The 26,564-nt window shown below is 37.6% G+C and overlaps 1 protein-coding gene across 6 annotated transcripts in view; it reads left to right on the forward strand.

The window, feature by feature from the left end:
• Positions 1-25,495, forward strand: part of HOATZ (HOATZ cilia and flagella associated protein) — a 31,499-nt gene extending 6,004 nt beyond the window's left edge. For 2 of the 6 annotated variants that reach the window (XM_070623083.1, XM_070623084.1), the window contains exons 5-7: positions 22,488-22,559; positions 23,164-23,216; positions 25,311-25,495. In XM_070623083.1, the coding sequence (XP_070479184.1) occupies positions 22,488-22,559; positions 23,164-23,216; positions 25,311-25,368 (183 nt within the window). In that variant the 3' untranslated portion in view covers positions 25,369-25,495. Of the gene's footprint in view, positions 1-1,356; positions 3,500-22,487; positions 22,560-23,163; positions 23,217-25,310 lie in introns of those variants that run through there. The other 4 variants (XM_070623085.1, XM_070623086.1, XM_070623087.1 and 1 more) reach the window with 3 other exon arrangements.
• The last annotated feature ends 1,069 nt before the right edge of the window (positions 25,496-26,564 follow it).

The following is a 26,564-nucleotide window of genomic DNA, read 5'->3' on the forward strand; positions in this document are numbered from 1 at the left end:
TTTCTAAATAACCCCATTTATTCCTTTTTAACATATATATATATATATATATATATATATACAAATTTCTGCTTCTGGCATGTCAGCTTGAGCAACTGGAAAACCTTTTTTAGAACTGAAGATTAATAAATTCTATCAGACTTTAACTATTCTCAGTCTCTGCAAAAACCCAAGGATGTATAGGAACAACAGAATCAGAGGAAAACGGGGAAAGATGGATTCACACACTTTCCATTCAATAAGGCCCCAAACCATATACAATGTCCTAAAAACGAATAATAGAAGAACAGAAAAACTCAAATAGAATTGAATTCTTAGGGCCTGTCCGGTGGCACAGCAGTTAAGTGCGCACGTTCCGCTTTGGTGGCCCAGGGTTCACTGGTTCGGACCCCCGGTGCAGACATGGCACCGCTGGGCACACCATGCTGTGGTAGGCATCCCACATATAAAGTAGAAGAAGATAGGCACGGATGTTAGCTCAGGGCCAGGCTTCCTCAGCAAAAAGAGGAGGATTGGCAGCAGTTAGCTCAGGGCTAATCTTCCTCAAAAAAAAAAAAAATTTGACTTCTTAATTGATCAAAATTAAATGATCAGAGGAATGAGTCTGTCATCTAGAACCATTTTGACTAAAGGCTGAAATTAAGCACATTGGTATTTGTTGTCAAATCAACTGAATGCCTCTCTTGGCAACATTTCTTGTTTGCTCCTCCTGATGCAGGCACAGCCTTTAACTCAGTAATTAATACAGTGCTTTATAGAAACATTTTGTTTGGTTAATGGATAAATTCCATTCCTGTAACTGTTCCTGTACTACAAAAGCAAAGATAGAGGATTCATCTTGGCCTAATGTCTTCAATCATTGGACATGTTGGCAAACTCTGAAAGACTTATCGGGAATTTTACATAAATTACAGAACAATGCATTTGAGTTTGCTGATCACATTAGTTCACTTTGTGGACTGTTGGTGATTCCTCCAAACAAATTAGGTGATTAGAAATAGTTAGTCAGCATTTTCTTCTCTCTTGAGAATATTAGGTACTTATATATTTATACTAGGACTTAATGGGGGGAGGAAGCCTAATTTTCAGTGAGATAAAAATCATTAAAAATTGACTTCTTCAGCACTTTTGGAGTTTTAATTTTCATTTATTTTCATTTTTGGAAGGGATTAGAAATAAAAGTTTGAAGGCAAACTATTATCAATTTTTATCATCTTTTGTCAAGCAATTAAGACAATTTGCTATGAGTTGCAGGTGGATATTCTGCTAATGGACTATTATATTAGTAGTCTTAGAACTAGTTTCCTTGCCTCAGGTTCTTCTATTAACTTATTAATTACTTAATTAATTCCACAGATGTTTATTGAGAACCTGTTCTGTGCCAACTTCTATACTAGATGCTGGGAATGCAAGGATAAGATGTGGTCCCTGATCTCAGGGAGTTTACAGTCTGGTGGAGGAGATAATCAATAAAATCAAGAATTATGATACATTATTATGATAGACGTATGCACATAATATTATGGGAATATGTTGAAGGACATCAAAATAAACCTTAAGGAGTCAAGAATCTTTCCCAAAGGAGCCAAGTTTCGAAGAATGTATAGAGTTGACCACATAATATGCAGAGCAATCCTCCACACTGTACTAGTTATCTTCCTCAAACCCAAATCCAATTATGCTACCTCCTACTGCATTAGTCAGCTAGGGCTGGCCTAACGAGATACCACAGACCAGGCGGCTTAAACAACCGAAGTTTGTTTTCTCACAGTTCTGGAGGCTGGAAGTCTGAGATCAAGATGCCGTCAGAGTTGGTTTCTGAGGAGGTCTGTCTTCCTGGCTTGTAGATGGCCACTTTCTCACTGTGTCCTCACATGGCAGAGGAAGAGAGCTCTGGTGTCTCTTCCTCTTATAAGGATACCAGTCCTATCAGATTAGGGCCCCATCTTTATGACCTCATTTGAGCGTAGTTACCTCCCTAAAATCCGTGTCTCCAAATGCAGTTACACTGCGGGGTTAGGGCTCACCATGGGAATTTAGGGGGAACACAATTTAGTCCATAACCTACTTTCATTTTTTTCCATTGCTCTCCACTTCTGCAGGATCGAGATCAAACCCTTGAGTATGGCATTTCCAATCCAACTGATTTCTCCTACCACTCTCTTCCTTCCCCGGTTCCCCTCCCCAGCCCCCAGTGTAGTCGACTCTGGACAGTTGGTTCTCAACCACTAGGCTGGGGCATACTGTGTACCCCAGCTCATATGGGTTACCAAAGTGGTGAATGGGTAAAACATATTTTTGCTAAACCTAAACATACACATTATTCTGTGATATCTGCCAAATTGTACATTAAGTCAAGTGGGTCCTGCAATGCAGTATAGAAGAAGATTCTATTTGTTGAGAGTATAAGGTAAGATGCCTAATAAAACTGCAAGCCAGCAGGAAAGAAAGAGAATGTTATTGAAAATGTGCCTTGCGAGTATAGTGTGGCAGAGCTTAGTCAGTCCTGCACAGTACAGTTCTGTTCAAACAAGGCCATGGTGCAAAAAGCAACCGTGAGAATCCTGCAATGTGAGTGCTCTTATGGTCATCCTCAGCTATTATTGTGGTGTAGTATTCACAGCAGCCCAGTTAGCAAGTGCTGACCATGTGCTACGTGCTAAGCTAAGCAGTTTACATGTATCAAGTCATAGACTGCTTAGAATAGCCTCATGATGATTATCCTCATTTAATCAACAAGGCTTAAACTATTTTCCAAAGTTCCCGCAACTGGTAAGTGGCAGAGCCCAGATTCAAAGCATGAATCCTAACCCCAAAGCCCATGAGACTCATTGTATTGTAATGATTGCCGGCTCCGCCTCGCTCAGGTATGCTGCCAAACATTCTACCGCTCTGAGAGTGAGAAACACTGTTTATAGCCCTGTGGGACTATAACCTGTTTCTTCAACCTGCAATGCACTTTTATGTCTCTACCTAAAATGCTCTTCCTTATTTACCTTCAAGGCCTAGCTCAAATGCCAGCTTCTCTGTGAAGCCTTTCCAAAGGTAACCTAGAGACCAGCAGAATGAATAGCTTCCTGCTCTATGCTCCTATAGCTAGTCACATATTCCTTTCTCATTGTATTTATTACAGTCTCTGATCTGTTATAGGTCTTTGTGCACATTTCTGTCATTCCTGCTAGATTACAGGCACCATAGTAAAGTGGACCATGGAGACAGAGTGGATTTGGAAGTCTAACTCTGCCACTTGTCATTTGTGTGACCTTGAGCAACCTATTTAACCCCTGTGAGACTCAGCTTCCTCAGATATAAAAGGAGGAATGATAAAAATATCCACTCCATAGAGTTGATGTCAGATATGGAAAGTGCCTGGCCGTAGTTTGCCCAAATGTTAATTCTCTTTTCCTCTATGAGGGCAGAGGTCATTTCTTATTTGCTTAACCTTGCTGCCTTTCCAGTTATTGAAACTCAATAAATATTTGTTGATTGAATAAACAAATGCATAATTGAATTAATTAATGAGTGAACATATGTTCTATTCAGTGATATTTCCATTTTGTTTAGCCTTTTCCACATATATCCATATGGCAAATTTTTCTAGGCTAATAATTTTTGCAAGAATACTCCCAAAAACTTGTCTGTTTGCAAGTCTGCTTTCGGACCATTTTAGCACATCACCTCTCAGTGATGCTTATCTCAGTTTTGATTATCTCATGGGCCTATATATGATGGGAGGGAATGTGACTCCCTGTAATTACTAAAACATGGAATCTATTTTTGGATACCACTGTTTGTTTTTCTAAGTCTATAGTACTCTCTCTGCATTGTTGCCACCACCATTCCAGACTTTTAGCTTGATGGCAGAAAATAAATGGGCATGGAAGGTTCTTTTTAACTAATAAAACATTTGCAATGATCTATTTAAGAGAATCTTCTACATGTTTTGAGTATATACATTGATAGGTAAACTCTTGGTATAATTTTCATTTTAAAATGGGAAAAAATATTTCCCATGGATGCTCTTAAAGGTTTTTTATTCCACTTTCTCCTTAAAATTAATTACAATCTAAAAATTTCCATCTCCCCTAAAAGTACCTTTATAGTTTTTTCTCCTCAACTGATATTGAATTTTCAGTTGTTGAACTTTTTTTAAACTTTGTTATCCTCCGTTTTGGAATATTTTCCAGGTATACATTATAAATGCTTTTGGTCAGTGGACAAAATGCTATTAATCATAACTTCTATTCCTGTGATGGATATCCATGGCAGAAAATCAAAAACAATTGAATCTGTTAAGATTAAAAGACTTACTCTGTCTATAAAGGAAACCTTATAGCACTACACTGGACCATTATTCTTCCTTTGAGAGTTCTAAAGGAGTCTGAGAACATTATAATAAATGAATAGTCAGCTAATTCTTTGAAATCATAAAACTAATTTGCTTTTTAGTTTTGCCACCTTTAAAAAAGCTCTTTAGCTGATTATCTGTTTATGAAAAGAATTATAAATAATTCATTTGCTGGAAGAAGGAAGAAGGGATCAGAGTGGTATTTTAAGGCATGTATATAGATGACATATTTGGAAATGTCATCTGGAATCAAAGTTTTAACAAGAGTGAAAATAAACTAAAGATTTTTACAAGGAAATTATTCAATCTGAAGAACAACGTCCCAGATATACTCTTTATTGGGATTGGAGTGTTAATCTAGCCCATCACACAATCTATACAACCAATACTGACCATAGTGTAAGTCTTCCTCAAAAATGTTTGCTACCTGGCACTTCCGTGAACCAGAAGCAAATCATGCTATGATGAGACCATTCTTAGAAGAAGACTCTAAGAAGCGTCGCTACACTAAGGTGTATCTTTAGACACTGAATCACGAAAGTGGAAAACTTTAACATTATTCTTCGTTATCTTACACTTGCAAAGTAGTAAGAGGGATACTCAGAATCATTATGTCAGTTTCGTAGAGCCAAATCAGAGATGCAGGGAATTTCCTCAGTGTCATTGCCAGGATGCTCAGATGAAAGAAAATCCGCTTCTTGTCAAATCGATCAGGATTGGCTTCCCAGACAAACATAAATTTTCTCAGTAACGTGTTATCTGGCTTTGTTTTAGTTTTGCTCTCCTGCCCTATTGTAATATTAACAAAATTCTTTTTCCTCCATAAAATAAATATTGTTAGAAGGTAGTGGGTTTCTCCTTCACCAACAAAAGCCACCTAGTCATTTAAATTTTTGTTGTTCTTAATTTGTCAAAGAATTCAACCGGAAGAATCTTAAAAACAGACTGTGCATTCACAGTAACAAGCAAATATTTTGGCGGCAGATGATAATTAGGAGATTGCATAAATATTAATGACTCTTATATCATCTATATACCACTTTGTTTTCAAACGTTATTCAGTCTTGGGGAACATTTTACATTGACAGGTGAGGTTCCCCTCTTAATCTTCTTTAGTAACATCTGCAGTCCATGAGAATATACTTGGGGAAAGGAATGAGATTTGGCATCAAATAGCTAAATTCATTGCCCCAGATAGACCCAGCCCCAGAGTTGGATAGGGCCATGCCCCAAATGCATCTCTTCCTCTTTTGTCCAAAGATCTGTATACTTTATGTTCTATACACATTCACCTTAAGAACAAAATAAAAGCATTTTAAATCTTAAGGTACTATTAGGAAAGGCCCTATACTAATTATCTGCTTGTAAAACATGATTAAATGAAACTATTGAGTGAAGCAAAAAAAGATCATGTATCTTTTTAAAATAAATGCAGAAGAACTATCAATTTGACTCCAGTTACATGAAGCTTTATTGTTCAAATTAGTAAACACCTTACAAGCAGTAGAGCAAATCAAATAGGATTTATTGAAGGATTGGAATATTCTGTGGGTCAGGTAACTCAGAAAATAATCATGACATACCTGAAATCAAAACCATAATTTACCTTTTCCCTTTGCCTCTATCAAAAGCAAGATGAAAATATCTGTAAGCAAGTTTTATTGGAGCCAGATAAAGTTAAATGATTTATGTATCTGTATTTACTTCACCATTTTCTATGATGAGGTATATTAGTCACATGAAGTGTGGTCAAGAATGCCCTCAGAGCCTGAGGTAACAGTCATTTTCTAGTTCGTTCTTGAGATTTTATAGTTCCCTAAGCCACTGTGTTGGTAATATAGTCAATCCTCATTATTCGTGGATTCCATACTGCTAATTCACTTAGTAGCTACAATTTGTAACCCCAAAATCAATCCTCATGGCACTTTCATGGTCATTGATGGACATCCGCAAAGCAGTGAAAAATCTGAGTTGCCCACCATACATGTTCCTAGCTGAGGTTGAATGAGGCAATGGTTGGCCTTCTTATTTCAGCTCTTATACTGTGAACAAGTTTCCTTTTTGCAGTTTATATAGTGCCACATCGTTTTTAGCTTTTTTTTTTTTTTTTTTGGTGACTTTGCTGTTTAAAAATAGCCTCCAAGTGCTGAAGTGCTATGTAGGGCTCCGAAGCGCACGAAGGTTGAGATGTGCCTTATGGAGAAAAGACATGCATTAGATGAGCTTTGTTCAGACAGAAGTCATAAGCGCTGCTGGCCATGAGTTCAATGTTGATGAATCAACAATGCATTTTAAATATGGTGTCTTTAAAGAGAAACACACATAAAACAAAGCTATATATTGACCCATTGATGAAATGTTGTGACCAAAGGCAGGCAGGAACCTAGGAGCAATGGTTCAGTATTCACTAATTCAGTTTTTGCAGACACTTTATAGAACATAGCTCCGTGAATAATGAGAATTGACTGTACTAAAATGGGTTGAAACATGGTTTAATGTACAAAGTCTTTCACTATCTGCCTCCTGCCACACCTCCCCAGCCTCCTTTACCACCATTCCCCTTTGAGTGCAATTCACACTATAGCCATTTTGAACTACTTGTAGTTCTGAGAACCCACCAAGGTATTGGTCATCCCTCTGTATCATTAAGCCTACCATTTCTTCTTCCTGGAAATGCCTTTCTCCCATTTCTTCCTATTTAACTAATGCCTACCTGTACAGTCATGTGCTGCATAACGACATTTCAGTCAACGAGAGACCACATACACCATGTTGGTCTCATAAGATTATAATGGAGCTAAAACGTTCCTATTACCTAGTGATGTCATCTTCCAGTTGTATGAAAGCAGAGCACAAAGAATTATGTACAGTAATAGCTGATAGTGATAATAAATGACTATGTTACTGGTTTGTGTATTTACTATACTTTTTATCATTGTTTTAGAGTGTGTTCTTTCTACTTATTAAAAAATAAGTTTACTGCAAAACAGTTTGCCCTGTTACACAGGCAGCAGGCTCACACATCTCATGTTTACCATGTCTCTTGAGTGCATGATTTTCTCCTGTGTATGATTTAACCTCATATTGTTTTGTTCATCATGGCCCCTAAGTGTACAAAATTCATTGCTAACGTTGCCGGTAAGAGCCCACGTCAAATGATTGACCTGGAAACAAAATTAATATTAAGGACTACAAAGATGGAAAATCAATGATGGTTATTGCTTGCCAGTCAGGCATGTCCCATTCCACCATAGCTACGATCTTGAAGAACAAGAACAAAGTGACGGAAGCTCTTAAAGGATCTGCTTCAATGAAGGCAACGAGACTAACAGAAACTTGAGAAAGGCCTGTATCAGACACGGAGAAACTTCTAATGACCTGGATTGAAGACCAGCTACAGAAGCATATCCCTCTCAGCACCATGACAATCACAGCCAGAGCAAAAAGTTTGTTTGCTATGTTGAAAGCAAAGGCTGGACCAGACTACAATGTTGAATTTACTGCTAGCTCTGGGTGGTTTAAGTGATTGAAAACTGTTATTCTTGACATATTGTGAAAGTGAGTGGTGAGTCTGCAACTGCTGATGTGAAGGCAACTGAAGAATTTTTGGAAACTCTAGATAAGCTGACTGTGGAGGAAAATTACTTACCAGAACAAACATCCAATATGGATGAAAGCTCCCTATTCTGGAAACAGATGCCTGAAAGGACTTTCATCCAGAAAGAGGCCAAGTCAATGCCAGATTTCAGGGGTTTTAAGGACAAGATAACAGTCTTGCTTGGGGGCAATGTTGCAGGCTACAAATTGAAACCTTTTGTGATCTGGCACAGTGAGAACCCCAGGGCCTTCAAGCATTTCAATAAGCACACACTGCCAGTGTGCTACAGGAGCAGTATGAAGTCATGGATGACCCAGTTCCTCTTCCAAGATGCCCTCCTGAATTCCTGTACCAGCAAAATGGAGAAGTACTGTTTGTAGAATAATAAATGTTTCAAGATTTTGTTTATTGTTGATATTGCTCCCTGAAATCCTCCTTTTATTGGTGATCTTCATCCCAATATCAAAGTGATGTTTCTCCCTTCAACCACCACCTCTTTGATCCAATCAATGGTTCAAGGAATTATAGCAGCTTTTAAGGCCTACTGCCTGAAGAAGACCTTTGCCCAGGCTCTTGCTGCAACTGAGGAAGACACTGATACAATTCTGGAAGAATTACAACATCTATGACTGCATCGAGGACCTTGCTTCGGCTTGGAGTGATGTCACCAAAAAGTGTATGAAGGGCATTTGAAAGAAGACACTCAAGAGGTTCATCCATGACTTCAAAGGATTTGCCAAGGATGAGGAGGTTGCAAAAATCAACAGGGCTGTGGTTGAGATGACAAACAACTTAACCTGGGTGTGGATGAGGATGACATTGAGGAGCTCCTAGAGGTGGTTCCTGAGGAAGTGACTAATGAGGGGGTGTTGGAACTGGAACAGGAATGCATAGCTGAAGAAGAGGCAAGAGAAAAGGAAACTACAGGAGAAGAAAAAAGAAGAACTCTCAAGAAAATTCACAGTGAAGAGTTCAGCAGAAGCTTTTGCAGAGCTCAACAAGGTCCTTAAAAAGTTGAAAACATGGACCCCAATACCGAAAGGTTTTCATTATTAGAAAGGAATGTTCATGGTGCATTATGCGCTTACGAGCAAACCTATGATGAAAAAAAGAAACAAACCAAGCAAACCACGATAGTCATTTTTCTGAAAAGAGAAACACCTCCTCAAGAAGAGCCTCAGGCAGGTCCTTCAGGACGTAATCCAGAAGAAGACATGGTTATCATAGGAGATCAAAGCCATGCATGTTATTGTCCCGGAAGACCTTCCAGTGGGACAAGATTTGGAGGTGGAAGACAATGATATTGACGATCCTGACTCTGTAAGCCTAGGTTAATGTGTGTGTGTCTTTGTTTTTATCAAAAAGTTTAAAAAGTAAAAAAAAATTACAAAAAAAAGCTTATTGAATAAGGATATAAAGAAAGAAAATATTTTTGTACAGCTGTGCTATGTGTTTGTTTTAAGCTAAGCGTCAAGAGAGTCAAGAATCTTTTGCCTTTGACGAAAGAGTCCAAAAGTTAAAAAAAAACTAAAAAGTTTATAACGTAAAAAGTTTACATTAAGCTAAGGTTAATTTACTATTAAAGAAAGGAAGACACCTTTTTATAAATTTAGGGTAGCCCAGGTGTGCAGTGTTTGTAAAGTCTACAGTAATGTCCTAGGTCTTCATATTCACTCACTCACTCACCCAGAGCAGCTTCCAGCCCTGCAAACTCTATTCACAGTAAGCGCCCTATCCAGGTGTGCCGTTTTTTGTCTCTTTTTACCGTATTTTTACTGTAACTTTTCTATGTTTAGATACACAAATACTTACCATTGTGTTACAATTTCCTACAGTATTCAGTACGGTGACATGGTGTACAGGTTTGTAGCCTAGGAGCAATAGGCTGTACCATATAACCTAGCTGTGTAGTAGGCTATACCATCTAGGTTTGTGTAAATACACAAGAACGAATCGCCTAATGACACAGTTCTCAGAGCATACCCTCATCATTAAGCGATGCATGACTGTACTTAAAACAACTCAGTGGTCACATTCAAGTCGTTTCTCACCCTCACGTATTCCCCAGTCTGATACAAATGCCCCTTCCTTTGTGCTTCCCTAGGACCCCGTGCATTTCCCTGTAATAGTCCTTGACATAGAGTGCTGTGGTGTAGTCGATGTATTTCTCCTACAGACTCTAAGTTCTTTAAGGAAAAGGATCATGACTTCTTTGACTATAATCACAGGTCCTGACCAATAGCAGATGATCTCCTGATCTTCCAAATAAATGCTTATGGATGAGTTAACTTGTGTGGACCAGGATCCTGCGTGATAGCCCAGTTCCTTGAGCTAGATGGCATATGAGGTACTCATTTAGTCCAAAATAGCATTGACCAAGTCTCAGAGGCCTCACAGACTCATAGGTATTGAACAGACATGTAGTTACTTGTGCAAAAGGATGAGGATGTGCAAGCAACAAACAAGAATGGGAATACAGTCTGTAGGTCACAGAAGAAAGCCACAGTAGATGAGCATTATATAGTCTCTGAAGGAAGTGATACCAGGAAAAGGCAATAGGTCAAAATTTAAGGTCATGGTGCCAAGATTCAACAGCATGTAAGAGAAACCTTGACATGGGAATGAGAATATAGGATCAGGAGTGGAAAATAAGGCAGGACCACTGTCCCAGATTATCCAGGATACTAGACAAGGAAACAGGATACAGAATTGAATCCAGAGGACAAGACAATATTCCATATACTAAAACTTTGGTACAAGAGAGAGACTTGGCTATAAAAAAGAAAGCAAAGTCCTAGAAGCATATACCCTTCCCCCAATCTCCAATCATATTACTAAACATTTGTGTCATTCTTCCTGCCATACCCGCAAAGCTACTTTAGAGCCATCACTATACAAGACAAATTGACCTAAATATGGTAATTTTTATTTCTTTGGCCAAGCCAAAAAAGATTGTTCAAAAATCAATTTAAAAACAGTTGATTCTATTGTTGAGATAAACTCTGTTAAATAACTTTTCAAGGAAAAAAAGGGCATATTTTCATTGTAATAGTAATTCAGTAATTTATTCAAAAAAATTGGAAGTTATTTAGGATAGTACATCTCACCTTTGAAACTTTTATTACAAAGGATAAATTTCTAGAACACTGAGTAAGTAAACACAGAAAGAAAAAAGTTCTTAACTGTGTTTACGATGTTTATGTATTATCTTTGCATTCTCTGGGCTTTATGACCAGCAATGTTCCCAGCAGACAGAATGTAGATGTTGGTGTAGGTATAGACATTAGTCTGTATGTGTGAGGTTGAATTGGACGTATAGGTCTCAATCCCTCAATCCATACAGGTGAGGACCCTGCCCTGAAATGTAGGATCATAGGACCCAGCTGAACTTTACAGAATGTTTGCCCAAAGCAGCTGAAAACTTTGCATCCTTAAAAAGAGATGTAGGCGAGGTAAGGGTCAGAGCTGAAGAGGCAATGTCAAGCTCAGGCAAGAAGGGCTGAGCAGAGCCATTTGGCCATGAATCATGGGGCCAAAAGTTAGGAGAATCTGATATGGAAAAATTGTGCAAGATTCATTCAAGAAATATTTATCGAGCACTTCTATGTGCCTGGCATTGTTCTAGGCACAGGAGAACAATGATAAACAATAAGAAGAAAAATGTTTTAAAGATGATACAAACTCTGTCTTTATATGAAACTTGCAATCCAATCAGGGAAAGAGAGATTTATGCAAGAATCATATATGATATTAAGAGGACGTTTAATAGATCAGTATTGATCCAATCAAGGGAATCAGGGAGGGTTTCTGCAAAGATTAAGCTGAGGTTTGAAGAGTGGGCATTAATTAGGCCAGAAGGAGGGGGTGGAGTGAGCCTTGGGAGAGCATTCTAGACAGCAGAGGCAGCCATGCAAAGACCCCGTGCAGAAGCTGAATGGCCAGTGCGGTGATGCAAAGGTTAGACCATGGTGAGAACAGTAAGAAGCACCTGCAAGGTTTTAAATGGGGGAATGATAATATCAGATTTATTTGAAAAAGTTCAGGAGACTGTAATATGGAGAATGGATTCAAAGTGGTCAGAGCAGAAGTGGGGAAAACCAGAGTGAGGCCACTGCAATCATCCAGATGGGAGGTGATGGTAGCTTGGATTAGAAAAACTAGAGAGATTTGAGAGAGGTTAGGAAGTAGAAGAACCAGGATTTGAGTCAGGTAGTGGATATGGAAGGTGTCAGAGATAACTCATAGCTTACGGCCTTGCATAACAGGATAGATGGTGCCCTTCTGTGAAACAAGGAACATTAAACGAAGGTCTGATGTTAGGGGGTTTTTTGGAGGCGGGGAAGGGGTTAAACATTCAGTTTAGACTTATAGAATTTTAGGTGCCTTTGAGATAAGCAAAGATAAGCCTATTTGAACTGTCAAGTAGGGCTGTGAATATATGGGCTAGAGAAGTAAGGGCCTGAGTGAGAGAAGATAGCCATCTGGATCGGGTGTCTCCCTCCCCACCCCCTTCTTGCATCCTAATTAGCAGGACAGGAAAGACATACCTGAAAGATGAGGTCAGTCCCATTCACCCATTCATCATATCTCTGTAACCATCAACATAATGAAAACCTTAAAGACTCTTAGTTATTTGCTTGCTAAGGACAAGCCTTGATAATTACTGTAGACTAAGTCATCGGAAGTATATAATTCAATCATATATAGAAATATCCTTAGTATATCTATACTTGATTGAATTTAAAAACATAATGTTCACTTTATGCTTATATTTTTCTCAACATTAAAATTCAAATCTCACTTACTGCTTTTTAAAAAATAAGTGCCTTTGAAAGCAGCATTAAAGCAGTTTTTAAAAATCCTGCATGCACTTTTACTTTCATGCATTTGTTTTATGTGAATGTTTTCAAAGGAGCTATGCTCCAGGTAATTATTGGCTTTCCATTAAAATATATGTAACAGAACTAAGAAAAAACATTTAGCAGGACCAAGAAAATACATGTCTTCTGCTTCTTCAAAACAGATAAATTCATTTCTTGTTGAAATCTACATTTAAGAAAAATTGTATTGACTCCTTCTTATGTAATAGCTGATACGTTTTTCTCATTTTAGTGAGCTGTTATTTTTTAAATGAAAATTATGTATGTCAGAACTGGGAATTGAGCCAGGATCAAGCAATTTCCAGGAGGGATGAAAAGGTGCTTAGACATGCATCTTTTTTCTGCAAGTCAGCATTCTTCCTCCCCGCAATTAACAACCCTCCACCATCTTCCATCCACTCCCATCGATTATTGCCATTAGGTCTACGTTCTAAAAATCAGATTAGTGCTGGAGAAAGCTTTCACTGATTATTCAGGCTATCTTGGAAAGTGTGTAGTAGATCATTTGAAGTCCAACAGTTCTGGATCTTATTATTGTAGTACTTATAAATTTACTATATGGAATTTGTAGAATCTGCAAAGCAGATTCAGTTAATAGACGCAGGGATGGTAGTAGTTTCATAGACTGAATTTGTAGCTGAAGCATTCTCTTATCAAAATCTACACGCTAAGAGGTACATACTGCCTTTTGGAATCAAGCCCAAATGTGAGACTTTTTACTGATACATGGTTTTACCTTAAGCCAATAAGAATTCTTACCTTCCTCAAGATTGCATTTGTAACATAGAACAGAAATGGAACTTACTGAGGATTAAGACTGTGTGTAGAATAAGAGCTAAAATTCCCTAGTGACCCTATTGGACATTTAACTCCCAATCATTGGCATAAAATGAAAAATTAAATTCTGGAGCCTCAAGAAAAAAATCAGATAATGTTTTCAACCTCTGTAAAACCATGGAACCCTTGTTTTGCTAAGGTAATATTCTGAATTTGAAATGTAATTCCCATTTTACAGATAACATAATCAAAAACTCTATCATAAATATTAATTTACAGTAAATAAGATCTTAGAAAGCTCATCAGTTTATAAGTCCCACTGTAATTCAACTGCTTTTTACCCTTTAGCCCCTTTTTGCAAAATGCTACGTGATTCTATAAAATAAGTAAATTAACTTTGATCAAAACTGACCTCAACCTGGATGGGCTCCCCCTGCTGTGTATTTTCAGAGCAAACATTTTCACCTAGACCATAAATTTTTCTGAGAGCAGAGGCTGTATTTGTCTCCTTCACCGTGGTTAATCCTAATTAATTCTTCATTTTCAGAATGAAGATTGAATGAAGAAACCATCTGTCACTGTAGGTGTGTGTTTGTGTGTGTAAGTGTGCCCAAATCTCTAGCATGTGTATAAAGTAATACAACAAAAGAAGTATAGGATGTGGAGTCAAATAGAACTGGGAATGAGCTCAAGTCCTTGGCTCCGCTGGTTACTAGTTAACTAAGTGACCCAAGAAAAGTTGTTAATTTTTATGTAGTTGAGTTCCTTCTATCTGTAAAGAGATAATAATAAAAATGATATCATCTACCTCACTGTGTTAGGAGGATTAAATGAATAATCTTTCACACACAGCCTGACATCCAGCAGTTACTCAATGAAAGTTTGTTTTTATCGTCCCTACTTTCCCTCTTTCTTTTTATTAACCCATAATTGAAAAATAAAATTTTAGCAGGTACAAAATAAGCTTTAGTATTGAATGAAATGCTTTGACTGAAGTGGTGCATCTCAAAGGACAGTGAGTGAATTCCTAAAGGCAGGGCCACCCGAGGATCCCCGTCCTCATTAAAAGACACAGTCAAGATTGGCTTGCTCATACCAGTCGTAAAAAGGGACTCTCATGATATTTTCCCTTAATCCTATCTTTATCTATCACTTGCAAAAAGAAAAATTACCACTGAAGATATATTTTGAAATTTCAACTATGGAGCAAAAATGTGTGGGCAAAGTTAATTTAACCCTTGCAAGTAAATAAAAGGTAATTAGATTTATCCTAGTGCCTCTCTCTACAAGTGTAGATTAAGAGGTGAATGTCATGAAGATTCTGAAGGTTTGGGTCAGTGGTTCTCAACAAGAACTCTATCAAAAATGAACTAGGAAAGGAATATTTTCAACTATCCACATCCTTTGCAACAATTCTTGGAAACCTAGAAGAAGACTCTAGTACAGAAGCTAACTTACTGAAGCCAAGGCACTATCAGATGTGGTGAATAGTACGGTGAGCAGACCCAACTCAATACAAGGCAAACCCATGAGCTATATGGTGACTAAAATTAGTTGAAATGATAAATATGGCCCTAATCTGCATAAAGACTATAGGTTTGGTTTGCTTGCTTATTCTGGTTTTGTGTTTGAATAAATAGATGGGCCTGTCTTTTATTTCTTGAAATAGTTTGGTAAGTTATTTTTTCTCTAGGAAATTGTCCATTTCATCTACATTTTCAAACTTATTGGTTAAAGGATTCATAGTGTTTTAAAGGACTTATTGTTTTAATCTCTGCCATAGCTCTAGTTATTATCCCCTTTCATTTCTAATCATTTGTATATTTTCCTCTTAAGTAATTATGCCAAAGAGTTATCGATTTTAATAGTCTTTTCAAAAAACCAACATTTGTGGCTGGGCTGGTGGTGTAGTGGTTAAGTTCACACACTCTGCTTTGGTGGCCTGGGGTTTGGTGGTTTGGATCCCAAGCATGGACCTACATACCACTCATCAAGCCATGCTGTGGTGACATCCCACATACAAAATAGAGGAAGATGGCACAGATATTAGCTCAGTGACAGTCTTCCTTGAGCAAAAAGAGGAAGATTGGCAACAGATGTTAACTCTGGGCCAATCTTTCTCACCCAAAAAAAAAAAAAACAGCATTCACCTTTATTATCCTTTAAGGTATTTTTGTTTTCTTTATTAATAGTTATTGATTTTTATTACTTAAATTTTGGGTTAGTTCTTATTTTCTTTCTAACTTTCTTTCCTTTTCACTTTGTTTCTTAATTTACCATTTTATCTGTTTTCTAATATAAGCATTTACAGCTATAAATATCCCTCAAAGTACTATTTTAGCTGCGTCTCACAAGTTATATAGTATTTTCATTAATATTCCATTTTAAATACTTCTCAATTTTTATTTTGATTTATAATTTGTTCCATGAATTATTTAGAAGTAGACTTTTTAATTTCCGAATATATGACATCTTATCTGTTTTTTATCTCTAACTTAATTACAGTGAAGTCAGAAACATAGTTCCTATCTTCTACTAAATCAAGTATAAACAGAGCTATCTTTATGTCAAGATCATCCATATGATGCCATTCAGCTGTCCTTCCCTATACTATACCCCTATTCCCCAAAACACTCATCTTGTCCGTCAAACCAGGCTTATCACCTTTAAGCTCATTCCTACCTCCATGTCTCTTTATTTTTGATTGGACTTCTATCTTCTTTTCATCACTGAGAGTGCTTTTTGTGTTATGATCATTAAGCTAACCCACTGCTTCCCTAGCTGCCTTTCTCCCTTTGAAGCATTATTTTTAAATCCTTAGATTACTTTGTTGAAGCTCCTTTTAGGTTCTTCTAAAACTTTTACATGTTTTAAAATTTTAAACTTATATTAAGATTTTAGATTCAGCAATGGATGTGTGTAAATATTATTTTTCTTTATGTGCTTTCTTTCACATTTTCTGATGTTTGTGCCATGAGCATATATTGTATTTGTATTCAATGGAAAGAATTTTTCCATTTGAACTAATCTATTTCCCCCACTGCTTCTTAGTCTATTTTCTTCATTTTTTTTTCCCTTTCAGAACATCTGCTCCTCTTGCTATATAACAATAATATTTTTGAGAAATAACTACATAGCATATACACTATAAGTCCTTTACTCATATTCTTATTTAATCCTCAGAACAACTCTGTCTCAGAAACATTGTAATTACAGATTATTACAGATGAGGAAGCTGAAGCTGAAACATGTATGTGACTTTTTCAAGGTCCCAAAGCTAAAATATAGTAAAGACAGCTCAATCCGGGGTCCTCTGATGATGGAGCTAAGGTGCTTGACTACTATACCATACTGGTTTCAAGAGTTTCTAGATTCTCTAAGTATTGGGATGGTTGCCAGGTAACTAAGCAAAGAGCTGATTTTGGAATCAATTCAATATTCTTCTAAGATATTATTAAGGTTAAATTCGGTAATTCAGCTTTTATACTATGGTAATCAAGAGCAAGTTTCTTTTGTAATGTAGATAGGTAATCAGAGAAATAAACACTACCATATGCTTTTTGTTTTTTTTTTTTTGGTGAGGAATATTGGCCCTGAGCTAACATCTGTTGCTGATCTTCCTCTTTTTGCTTGAGGAAGATTGTCACTGAGCTAACATCTGTGCCAATCTTCCTCTGTTTTATGTGGGATACTGCCACAGCGTGGCTTGACAAGGAGTCCTAGGTCTGTGCCCGGGATCCGAACCCATGAACCCTGGGCTGCCAAGCAGAGTAAGTGAACTTAGTCACTACATACACCACCAGGCCAGCCTCTACTGTATGCTATTTTTTTTTTTTTAAAGATTTTATTTTTTCCTTTTTCTCCCCAAAGCCCCCCGGTACATAGTTGTGTATTCTTCGTTGTGGGTTCTTCTAGTTGTGGCATGTGGGACGCTGCCTCAGCGTGGTCTGATGAGTAGTGCCATGTCTGCGCCAGGGATTCGAACCAACGAAACACTGGGCCGCCTGCAGCGGAGCGCGTGAACTTAACCACTCGGCCACGGGGCCAGCCCCTACTGTATGCTATTTTTGAAGAATGTTTCAGTCGAAAATTTCCACCATAATACAAGGAAGAAATGCATTTTTCATATGAGAACCAGGTCTTGAGAAGAAAAGACCTTTCTTTTAAAGTCTAACATTTATTACAAGCTTTTTTATAACTGCAGATTAACTTGGGAGAAGATTTATATACAATGGAGAAGTTGTGGACAGAGGAATTTGCACTGCACAATTAAGGGCAAGTAATATCTTAGATATTCCTCCTTGTTTCTCCTTTCTTCCTTCCAACTCTATTTACCAACTCCCCCAGAGGTCAGAGGTTGAATCATCAGAAATTCTCCATACCTGTACACAGAAGCTAGGCAATCCATCCTTTTCTTTTTTCCACTCTTCCACATTTTGAAAGCATCAAAAGAAAAATTTTCTCTCATAATAATAATATTGCTTCCATTTATAAAATATCCACCATATGCTGTGCATTCTGTTAAGTAATGTTTGCATTATCTCCAATTTTCACAGCAATCTTCTTTATATATGAGAAATCCAAGACTCAAAGAAGTAGTTCTTTGATTTACCCAAGATCACAAACTTCTAACCTATGGGTTAGTAATTACAGTTGGAGGGAAGAAAGGAGGAACCAGGAAGGACAGTCACAATATTACTTGTCATTAATCACTCAGCAGAATTGATGTTCAAACCCAAATGCATTTGACGCCACTAATCTGTGTTGCCACCCAAGTTGTTTGGCTCTGAAAAGCCAAAAATAGAGAACTAAGCAATTTTCTTGAATTTTCTTGAATAGTTCTTAGAGTGGCACTAAAACTCACTAAACATCTATGAGACATTAAAATTATATATTATCATATTCTAATTTCCAGGAATCAATTTTTATTCCATAATTTATTTTTTCAAGAATAGTATATCAATGTAAATAATAGAAATAAAATGTATTAGAAAATATCCAAAGCAAAATATTGTAAATATAAAATCTGACCCCCTTGTAGTAGTATTTGAAGAATTAATAAATTAAATGATTAAAGTATCTTATAAAACTCTATTAATGAACACAAACAAAACACTATGATTAGAAATGAGAATTCTTTTGTTGTTATGAAATTAACAAGTAAATTATTTATTCCTACTACTAAGGTAAATTGTAAGGATTTCCTCTTACCACTGAATTTATTCAGTTATCCTGGAGGAGATTTCTTAGAATAATCGGCAATGTTTTTGTTCTGATGACACAGTTGCTTTCAGTAGTTTGGTTATTCATTCCCAGGAAACATGTCCAGGAAGCAAAAATCAAATCATGTTTGAAAGCTTTGTTTCTGGTGCATTATACTATATTATATTATAAAACTGATTAGGCCAGTATAATAAAAAAAGGGCTTGCTGGGCCCAGCCCAGTGGTGTGGTGGTTAAGTTCACATGCTCTGCTTCAACAGCCTGGAGTTCGCAGTTTTGGATCGTGGGTAGAGACCAAGCACCACTTATCAAGCCATGCTGTGGCAGAATCCCATATGAAATAGAGGAAGATTGGCACAGATGTTAGCGACAATCTTCCTCAAGCAAAAAGAGGAAGATTGGCAACAGATGTTAGCTCAGGGCCAATCTTCTTCTTCAAAAAAAAAAAAAAAATTAAAAAAAAGAACTTGAAATCAAAATTTTAAAATGAACGAGGGGCCGGCCCCATGGCCGGGTAGTTGAGTTCATGCGCTCTGCTTCGGCAGCCCAGGGTTTTGCCAGTTCAGATCCTGGGTGCGGACATGGCACTGCTCATTAGACCATGCTGAGGCAGCATCCCACATGCCACAACTAGAAGGACCTACAACTATGTGCTGGGGGAAATTGGGGATAAAAAGCAGAAGGAAAAAAAAAAAAGATTGGCGACAGTTGTTAGCTCGGGTGCAAATCTTTAAAAATGAACAAACTTTTTCTTCTACTATTATTTTAGAATCTCGTAACTAAATATTTGTCCTTTTTTTATATTGGAAGTCTTAGGGCAATATAACTTGCCAATGGCTACCTAGTAGTTACACAGAAAATAATCACATCGTTTTGTTCATAGGGAATTTTAAGAACTAAACTTACCCACTGTTCGATTTTGCTTTTAGAAAATTTTCTTTTTTGCTTGGGCTAATAGTTATATATTAGACAGTGTAATGACTTCATTCATACATCATGACCCAATTCAATTCAATAGAAATTCATTGATTCTCATATACAAGGCAGTGCTAAGCTCTAAGAAAAGATAAAAAGATGAGTAAGACTCTGAAAGAGCCATGGTAGCAACTGTGGGATAGAGCAGAGAGAGTAAGATCAATGCCATCATAAAGGAATAAAGTGCTATGGAATCACAGGATGAGAGCAATTAATTCCAAGTGAGTACATGCGTAATGGAAAAGTTGGAAGGAAACTAACATTGAATACCTACACTGAAAATATCCCCGGTCTTTATCTACAGACATTATTTTGTTCAATCCATAGCAAGTTGACAGGTATTGTGAAACTTAGCTTGATTCTAAAAGTACCCTGAATATTTTTTTCTTTCAATAACTGTGATATATGATGCCTAAAATTCAAGTAAAAACTAGAAATCTTGTCCCCAAATAAATAAAATTCAAACTTTGAAGGTTCTTAAAATGCAGGATTGATACAACTTGAACAGAATGATGCAAAGCCAAGGCACAGCGTACCTGGCCCAGTGGCTGGTTCCTCTGCCCCAGCACAGGCTCCTCCACTCGAGTCGCAGTGGAGCATGCCTGAGGTCTGCAGCTTCTCTTCAGGCCTCGAGACTGAAGAATCCACCTGAGGAATGACTCAGCGATGCAGCAGCCTCTAAGGCTTTGCACACTGTTTCCTCTGCCTCAAAAGCTTTCTTTCCCATCCTGTCTCCGTGGTTATCTGGTGACTGCCACTTCCAGGTCTGAGCTTGGACATTACCTGGTCTAGGACGTCTTCTCTAAGTGCCCCCCACAGATACATACACACCCTAGTCTGAATTAATGGTCCCTTTCAGGGTTCTAATTGCACCCTATACTAACCCCATCATAGCACGTTCTAAACTATTTACTTGTCTTTTCTCCACAAGCCTGAAATCACCTTGCAGGCACAAACTGTGTTTTGTTCAGCCCATAGAACAGTAATGTTACATGGTAGGTGCTCGTTAAGGATTGAAATGTGTCCCTCAAAGAAAGATATGTTGAAGTCCTAACCCCCAGTACATCAAAATATGACCTTACTTGGAAATAGAGTCATTACAGATGAAATTAGTTAGGAAGCTAATCCTGGAGTAGAGTGGGCCCCTAACGCAATAGGACCCGTGTCTTTATAAGAAGGCCATGTGAAGACAGAAACACACAGAGAGAAAGCAATGTGACAACAACGGCAGAGAATGGAATAACATGGCTGCCAGCCAAGGAACGCCACAGACTGCCAGCAAACCCCCAGAAGGTAGGAAGGAAGAGGCAAGAAGGATTCCCCCACAGGTCAGAGGGAGCAGGTCCTGTCGGACACCTTGATTTTGGACTTCTACCCTCCAGAACTGTGAGACAATAAATATCTATTGTTTTAAGCTACCCAGTTATGATACTTTGTTACAGGCCTAGGAAAACAGTGCAGATCTCAATAAATTTGAATAGATGGATGGATGGATGACTCAGAATTTTTACTTGCCTATGACAAACTGTGTTGGTTCTCAGTTATTTCTTGCTTCTGTCCTTGATCTAAACAGAACTTCTTTCATTTTATTTGGCCATTCAAAGCTACAAGTTTTATTTGTCAGATTCTCAGGTTTTTCTTTTGTTCCCAAATACTCATGTGATTTTCTACCTGGCTATTTTCAAAACTGAACAACTGGATTCTATGAAAAAAAAAATTGTACCTATATTTACCTCTTTTTATATGGTCTGTATCTTGATAAATCTTAATGCTTGCACTAGATTAGCTTTTTACACTTAGGAAAACTTACCTGAAAATGTGCTTATCTCAATACATAAGACAGAAGAGAGATGAGAGGATAAGGCTCTGTTCCATATTCAAGATGCCAAGAGCCCTCCTGTCATGGACTGAGGTGGTGGCACGCTATTGGAGCTTGCTGATGTGGTATCCTGCTACCATTTAATGGCAATTTAGTGTGGTGGTCAATCACTTGTGCTTTGTTGTGAAATAGACCTGATATCAAATCCAGTTCTGCCCCTTTATAGCTTATAAATCATTTAACCTTAGAAAGCTTCAGATTCCTCATCTGTAAAACGAGATGATAGTAATGTCAAACTTCTGGACTATGTTGAAGTTCTTGCGATAAAGTGCTTGGCATAGTTCATGTAGTAAAGTCTTAATAAAAGTTAATTATTATTAGATGGGCAAGAAAAATCCCTTCCATTTAGGATCAAAATAAAATTATTTTGTAAAGGAGCATCCTCTGGAATAAAAACTGGATTGTGTTACAAATGAAAAGTATAAATTTATCTTGGAAAAAATATTTTAAAATTCTGCCAAAAAATACAAGAAGCAAAATGAAAAACTTCTACCCTCCATAGGCACAATGCTTTATTATTAAGTCAGAAGACTCATACTTAGGTCCAGCCCCGTGACGTAGTGGTTAAGTCCAGTGCACTGCACTTCAGCAGCCCAGGTTTGCAGGTTCGGATCCCAGGTGCAGACCTACACCACTGTCAAGCCACGCTGTGGTGGCAACCCACATATAAAGTGGAGGAAGATTGGCACAGATGTTAACTCTCGGGCAAAAAAAAGAGGAGGATTGGCAACAGATGTTGGCTCAGAGCAAATCTGCCTCAACAAAAAAAAAAAAGACATCCTTGTTTTTTTTTTTTTCATTTAAACAGGCTAAAACAAGAAATGAGATTCTCCAACTCTTAAGAAAACAAAGAGAAGAAAGGATCTCGGTGAGACTGACAGTGAGACATTCAGATAAATCTATGTGTTGGGGGGTGAACTATGGCAAATTCTCAGACGTTTTATAGATTGACCTCCTAAATCTAGATACCCAGGGTCTAGAGGCTTCTATGTGCTGCAGATGGGCAGGGTGTATAAACATCAGATAATTTGGCAGTCCTTGATAAACCAAAGCTATCTCCAGAGTGTGCAGTTCTGCTGGCATAGAAATGACATGTTAGTGTCAGTGGGCTTATTGTCACATACTGTAAAGCTATAGGATATTAATATGGGGTATTAACAGTGCTTATATTTATTTTACAATGATTGATCTTGCTTAGATCATACAAAAGCAAATGCTAAGTGAAGAGAAACAAGCTTAATAAAAACAATAATAGCACCCTGTAAACTTATGGATGTACAAACACACACTCTCCTCAATGAACCCCAAATTCCCTAATCTGGAACATTTCCGACCCCACAGTCTCCAGATTTAAGAAGCTAGTCTGTCTAAACTCTGATAATTTTACCTCATTTTTTTTCAAGTAAGTAAATTTCATCCCACGCAAGAAGTAAAAATTTTCCTTTTTGATTTATATTTTGTTTTGTTTTGTCTTGTTCTTTCAGAAAGAACTGGTTTCCCTTCCTTATAAACCAAAGGCCAAAATACACAAAGCAAAGTAAGTTTACTTCTGTCAAAAGCTTCTCACCTTTCTAGTTCCCCCATAAAAAAGCATTTCTTTTTTCTTACTCACTTTACCTCCCACCCTCAAATCTTCTTAAAACTCTCCCAGCATTCTAGAGATTTCTTGCCTTGAATAAACTTTCTCTTCCTCTACGTTAAAGCCTGTGTGCCCCTTGCATATCTGTGCAATATACAAGCATAGGTTGGTGCAAACAAGAGAGTAGATCAACCTTGAATCTCTGTACACATTCTCTCCCACTTCTTTCTCAGCTTGGGTTCTTGTATTCACCTGCCATCGTGCCCTCTCAGCTCCCCTCTCCCCTCCCCACACCTAGCCCCACATCTTCAGCAAATCAGCAGATCTCCTAGATTATCAGCTCTGATACCACCAACGGCATGCCTAAGGTTGCTAAACCTAAATTCATGTAGCAAGGGCTTTAGCCCCACAGTGCTGGGCCTTATCCCTGGAATAATGTTAGAGCAGGACCAGGCACATGGTCCAGAAGAGTTTAAAGAAAACCAGCTATCACCAATTAATCATTAAAGAACCCCTAATAAAAAAATCTCTCCATTTGTATGTTAAGACTGAAAACCAATGTGGCTAACTCAACATTAATTTGACAAATATTTATTTGCATACTATATTCAGGGAAGAACAGAAAGTAATAGAATTTTTATTCTTATCTCATTGGTATTGAGGCTGATTCCCTTTAAATTTATCAAATGCTATTAAAGAAAAATGAATATGTCTATAGTAATTTTAAAAACTTCTGGAAAAAATGGAAAGATCATTTAAGCACCTGGCTATATTGTCTACACAACGCTCAGCAACTTAACTTCTTGCTTTTTAGCCAGATCATAGGACTTAGCTTCCTAGGGTAGAGCAAACAGTCAAACCGAAAGATTCGCTTATCTGATTCAAACAATAGATGGAGACTGCTACTTGAAGAGCAGGAAGAGCTGTGTCTGGGTGCCTTAGATTTCTGTGCACATTTTTACAGGAATGATCAGAACATTCCTGCTACTATCTATGTGGATCCACCTAAGAGTAAAACATTATTTCACAGTTTGAACAAATAATTCCCATAACGATTTAAATGCTTACTTAATTCCTTTTGTTCATCAGCTTGCCCATTCTCCCTCCTCCGTCCTGAAGCCTTGAATTTCATTCCCTTTCACTGTGACATCGTCTTCCTCTGAGCTTCTTACACAGTTGTATACAACAGTACAGTTGTATACTGTCTGTAGCATTCTTTTGGCAATTAGTCGTGTACTACTTTGTGCCCATATTTTATAATTGTTCAACTCCTTATCTCTTATTTAACATTTTGCATATTTTTGACTTATTTATGACTATATTGTAAGCTCCATGAGAAACTGGATCACCCAAAGTGCCTAGCACACTGCCTATATGTAGGAACTCAGAAAATATTTGTAACAAAAAAAATTTTAGTTCAAAAACATCACGTAATTCAGTATTAGCGAATTTAGAAAGTGATGTTTTTATACTGTACATTAATTTATAAACTTTTTTAAATTTTGAAATATTTTAGACACAATTGTAAAATACTTTAATTTTTCCCTCTTTTTCCTGTCTCCATCCTTTTCTGTCAAAAACCCCCCTACATATACAGATACACCCTTCCTCCAACAGATCTTAGGATAATCCAAGGCCCCTTGTATCAGAAGGAAAGAACTAGAAAGTGTGTACATAGTAAGGCTTTAGTAGCAATATGTTTGCTATCCACCCCAGGAATATTTGCATTTTGAAAGAGAGCTGACTAGAAGGAACAATGGGTAATCCAAAAAAATCAATTACCAATGATGAAATCTCGGAAGTTTGACTCTTGGGCGAGCCAAATATATTTAGGGTTAGGAGGTCTTCTCCCATGCCCTTCAAATCACACTTCACAGTAGAATGACCACTCCTCCCACGTGTAAGTTTATACTTGGTTGCAAATCTAATGCATAGTCAGTATCCAAGACAGTAAATCTAATTGGGGAAACATTCACCAGTTGTTTTCATGCTACATTCTGTTCACAACTACAGAGTTCTGTGTTTTGAAACTGTTCATGTTACTGCCAACAGGAAAGTGATATCAGAGTCTGACAAAGAAGAACAAGAAGAAGTCAAAGCCTTGGACTAATTTGATTGACACATGGTAGAGGATGGCTCTCTTAGATCTTCACTTTTGAAACAGCCTGCTCTTACAGCAGGATCGCTGGGATCACTTAGTTAAAATAGACAAAGAAATAAAAGCTAAAGATGCAGTATTCATAGGAATTTTACCAGTTATTGAATACTTGTGTCTATTTTACTTATTGGACACTACTGTATTTGACACCACACAATTATCATCTTTCTCATCTTACACATTCTCAAACTCCTATTTATCTCATTTTCATTTGAAGGATATTTCCAAAATTGCTACATTTAATCTATATTATGAATGTCAGATAAACAAGAAACAGGGGCTTTACATGCCCCAACTTGTAGACCACCCGTAAAAACAATTAATACGGAAATAGGGATGAAAGGGTAATCCTGAAAACTTTAAAGTCTTCTTGCTGTAAAAAAAAAAAAAACCTATTTGCCAAAATTTGGTTTATTCAGTCTCTGGAAAACGTCTGAAGTCAGAAATCAATTGCTTCTACTTCTGTGAATAGCTGGCTTAGCATTCCTCTGTCTTACACAGATGTGCATAATCCCAGCGCCAACCTCCCTCACTTTCAAAGGTCATTCCCCTTGGTATATATTGGAAAAGAGAAGGTTAAGTATTTGTCCCTTCTGCATTTTCCAACTGGCAGTCCTACTCAGGGTTGTACACTCTGCTCCAGTGCTCACAGCGCTATCTAGGACCACTATTCCCTTCGCTCTTGGCCTCTACCTACAACTCCTGGACAGCACCTCCGTAAGATGCAGCTCCCACTCCACAGTGCTGAGAAAGGAATGATGACCCATTGATCAGAACTTAATCACAGGGACACACCTGCAAGGGAGGCTGGGAAACAGTCTTTAAATAGGGGGTCATCCGCCTAGTTAAAATTCAGGACTCTATGGCTAACAGAAGTGGAGAATGGATATTAGTGGACGACCAGCAGTTTCTGCCACAACACCATTTGGAGAAAAGTATTTTGAAGAGTACTTATTTTGAAGAAGAAAGGCAGGCCTAGAAAAGGGAAATTCAGAAAGTTGTAAATTGACAATCTTATCTCAGCCCTCTTAAAAATAAAAGAAATGCTAGCAGAGTGATGTGTTTGTCTGCCAGACAGATAGGTCTCTGTTGTGAAGATGGATATAGAAGGCTATCAAAGCCTAAACTTTCAAATCATCTAACTAATT

The sequence above is a fragment of the Equus przewalskii genome, chromosome 6 (genome assembly GCF_037783145.1).
Source record: "Equus przewalskii isolate Varuska chromosome 6, EquPr2, whole genome shotgun sequence".
NCBI classification, from domain to species: Eukaryota; Metazoa; Chordata; class Mammalia; order Perissodactyla; family Equidae; genus Equus; species Equus przewalskii.